The 3,411-nt window shown below is 31.6% G+C and overlaps 1 protein-coding gene across 1 annotated transcript in view; it reads left to right on the top strand.

The window, feature by feature from the left end:
• The window catches only part of LOC107648525 (pleiotropic drug resistance protein 1-like), an 8,054-nt gene continuing 5,196 nt past the window's right edge, over positions 554-3,411 (top strand). The window contains exons 1-7 of the mRNA XM_021105213.1: positions 554-682; positions 806-859; positions 943-1,033; positions 1,145-1,446; positions 1,900-2,181; positions 2,263-2,579; positions 2,691-2,851. Coding sequence (XP_020960872.1) covers positions 677-682; positions 806-859; positions 943-1,033; positions 1,145-1,446; positions 1,900-2,181; positions 2,263-2,579; positions 2,691-2,851 — 1,213 coding nt within the window. The 5' untranslated portion in view covers positions 554-676. The remainder of the gene's footprint in view (positions 683-805; positions 860-942; positions 1,034-1,144; positions 1,447-1,899; positions 2,182-2,262; positions 2,580-2,690; positions 2,852-3,411) is intronic.

Here is a 3,411-nt window from a genome sequence, read left to right as displayed (position 1 = left end):
ATATATTCTTCTGTGTGGGAAATTATTGTTATAATGCAAAAAACTAATATTTCTTATAATTAAATTATATTAATTGTTGGTCATCAGGTTGATGGAAAGGTGACCTATAATGGTCATGGGATGCATGAATTTGTGCCAGAGAGAACTTCTGCTTATGTTGGTCAAAATGATGTTCATACCGGAGAAATGACTGTTAGAGAAACATTGACCTTTTCAGCAAGATGCCAAGGAATTGGGACACGCTATGGTTAGAATTTAAAGGGAGCATTTAATTTTGAGTAATCCTACATAACCGTCAAATATTATCATTTTTTTGCCATCAATAATTTATACATAAAAAAATATATAGTTTGCACCTATATTTATCAGAGTTTTACGCACATGATAACATAATGAATAGATGAAGTACATAATTAATTTGTTATTTCAGTTAGTTGCAGCTCTTTGAGAGTTAGTTACGTGGCAGTTAAGTAGTTAAGAGATATTTATCAGTGAGCCTGAACTCACACTTTCTTCAATAATAGATATGATTCTCATTAATTATATAAAAAAATATTTATATTCTATTATATAATCATAAATTGATGGATTTGAATCCACTGCAGATTTGCTAGCAGAGGTGTGTAGAAGAGAGATAGAAGAAAACATTAAACCTGATCCAGATATCGATGTTTATATGAAAGTAAGAATAGTACTGAAACTATACTAACTAATACACCTATTATTTTTAAGCTTCAAATAATTCACATTTATTACTGTAAATGTTTGAACTTGAATGTGTCTTTCTGTATCTTATGATTCTCAGGCCAGAGCAGCTGGAGGCCACAAAGCGAATATTATAACAGATTACATTCTAAGGGTAAAATAATATTCATACACTCAACGCATAATTATGTCATTACAATTAAGAATATAACAGATTTGATCTTCTTGATTCTTCAGGTTTTGGGACTTGAGATCTGTGCAGATACTTTTGTGGGGAATGCAATGTTAAGAGGTATCTCTGGTGGACAAAGAAAACGTGTTACAACAGGTAACAATTTTTACTGTCTAATAATCTTTACTTTAATTTCTATATTGTTATGTAATGTGACAAGCATTTGTTATCTAATTAAAATAACTCACACGGTTGAAAAATATATAGCGGAGATGCTGGTTGGTTCAGCCAGAGCTCTTTTCATGGATGAAATATCAACGGGTTTGGATAGCTCAACAACATTCCAAATTGTGAATTCACTAAAGCAATATGTCCAACTTATGAAAGGAACTGCTCTGATCTCACTCTTGCAGCCACCACCAGAGACTTTCAATCTTTTTGATGACATTATTTTGCTCTCTGATGGACATATAGTTTATCAGGGCCCTTGTCAAAATGTCCTTGAATTTTTTGCTTTCAAGGGTTTTAAATGTCCTGAAAGAAAAGGTGTAGCAGACTTTTTACAAGAAGTAAGTACAATTTGGATCCAATATTTATAGTTTTATGGATTTAGAAATTGAGTTTCTATTGATTTGTCCATAAACCCTTCATAAATAACTAGGATTCAGACAACTAACTTGGGTTGGTCCAGTGATTAACTAATTCGTCTGCTTAATTGAGATTCGCTGCAAATTAGTCCTTGGCAAAAACTAGGATTGAGACGTTGAACACATTTTGGTCTAAATGATTTTGAACTGTTTTCATAATAATATCTTTATAGATAAACCAAAATCACATAGATCTAAATAAAACTATAAAACGAGTGAGATTCACTTTATTGATGTAAATAAATGAATCTTTTGCCATTAGTTTTAGACCTATTTATTTATGTTTAGTTTTGGTCATTTACTAGGACTTTGATGAATAAAAATGATATTCAATCTTTGATTGCACAATTTTTTGTTTTTATGTTAATATTATAGGTGACATCAATGAAAGATCAAGAACAATATTGGGCACACAAAGACCAAACATATAGATTTGTGACAGCCAAAGAGTTTGCAGAGGAATTTCGGTCATTTCACATTGGTAGAAGCCTTGGTGAAGAACTTGCTACTGAATTTGACAAGTCTAAAAGCCACCCTGCTGCTTTGGCAAAACACAAGTATGGAGTGGCAAAATGGGAACTCTTAAAAGCTTGCTTATCAAGAGAATATTTACTCATGAAACGCAATTCCTTTACCTATATCTTCAAATTTTGCCAAGTATGTCTTAACATTATTATTCGAGTTTTATAATTAAGTTTCAAATCCATTACTAATTAATGTTTCCTCCTCCTTCTAAAGGTGGCTATGATGGCCCTTGTTGCCATGACAGTTTTCCTTCGAACCGAAATGCACCGAGATTCAATGACTGATGGAGGGATTTATGCTGGTGCATTGTTCTATGGCCTTTTTGTGGTCATGTTTAATGGATGTTCTGAAGTTACAATGGTAGTTCAGAGGCTTCCAGTATTTTACAAGCAAAAAAACTTTCTCTTTTATCCAGCATGGGCTTATGGTCTTCCTCAATGGATTCTAAGAATCCCCATAACAGTTATAGAAGTGCTTCTTTGGGTACTACTCACTTACTTTGTCATTGGTTTTGATCCTCACCTTGGAAGGTAAAACAACTACATATATAATTTCAACATGACACAAGAGTTCAATTTTGATGCACCGAAAGTGAATACAGCCGTCTAATCACATCCGTTCAACTCTGCTGTCTTATGCAGAATGTTAAGGCAATGGCTAATTCTAGCATTAGCCAACCAAATGGCTTCAGGGTTGTTCAGATTAACTGCAGCAGTTGGTAGAGAAATTATTATGGCTTCCACTATTGGAGCATTTACATTAACCCTTGTTTTTGCCATGAGTGGCTTTATCTTGTCCAAAGGTAACATATAATTATATAAAGAGTAAAATATCGTTTTTGTCCCCAACGTTTTAGGTAAATCCTAAAGTTGTCCCTAACGTTTCAATCGTCCTATTTAAGTTCCTAACGTTTCAAAATTGACTCAATGTTGTCCTGCCGTTAGGGATCCGTTAACAGAATTGACGGCGGGACAAAATTGAGACGATTTTGAAACGTTAGGGACTTAAATAGGACGAAAACGTTGGGGACAAAAACGATACATAAAAATAAATTTTAATTTAATTTTATCCTTCAATAATATCAATTTTTTACTATACATAATATTCAATTATTTTTTAATCACATCTAAGTAAATTACACTTAATCATATTACTTTCATTCTAAATAAATTATTTTTTTTATAATTTTACTCTTAAAGATTTTTAGTTATCATAAAATGTTTGTAGAATAACTAGTATATAAACTTGCAGAAAAAAAAAATAATAATATATACAATTATTTTTTAATCACATCTAAGTAAATTACACTTAATTACATTACTTTCATTTTAAATAAATTTATTTTTTTAAAATTTTAAAGAA

Source organism: Arachis ipaensis, chromosome B06 (genome assembly GCF_000816755.2).
Source record: "Arachis ipaensis cultivar K30076 chromosome B06, Araip1.1, whole genome shotgun sequence".
NCBI lineage: Eukaryota > Viridiplantae > Streptophyta > Magnoliopsida > Fabales > Fabaceae > Arachis > Arachis ipaensis.
Note: the sequence above shows the minus strand (reverse complement) of the source record. Positions and strands in the feature narration are given on the sequence as shown.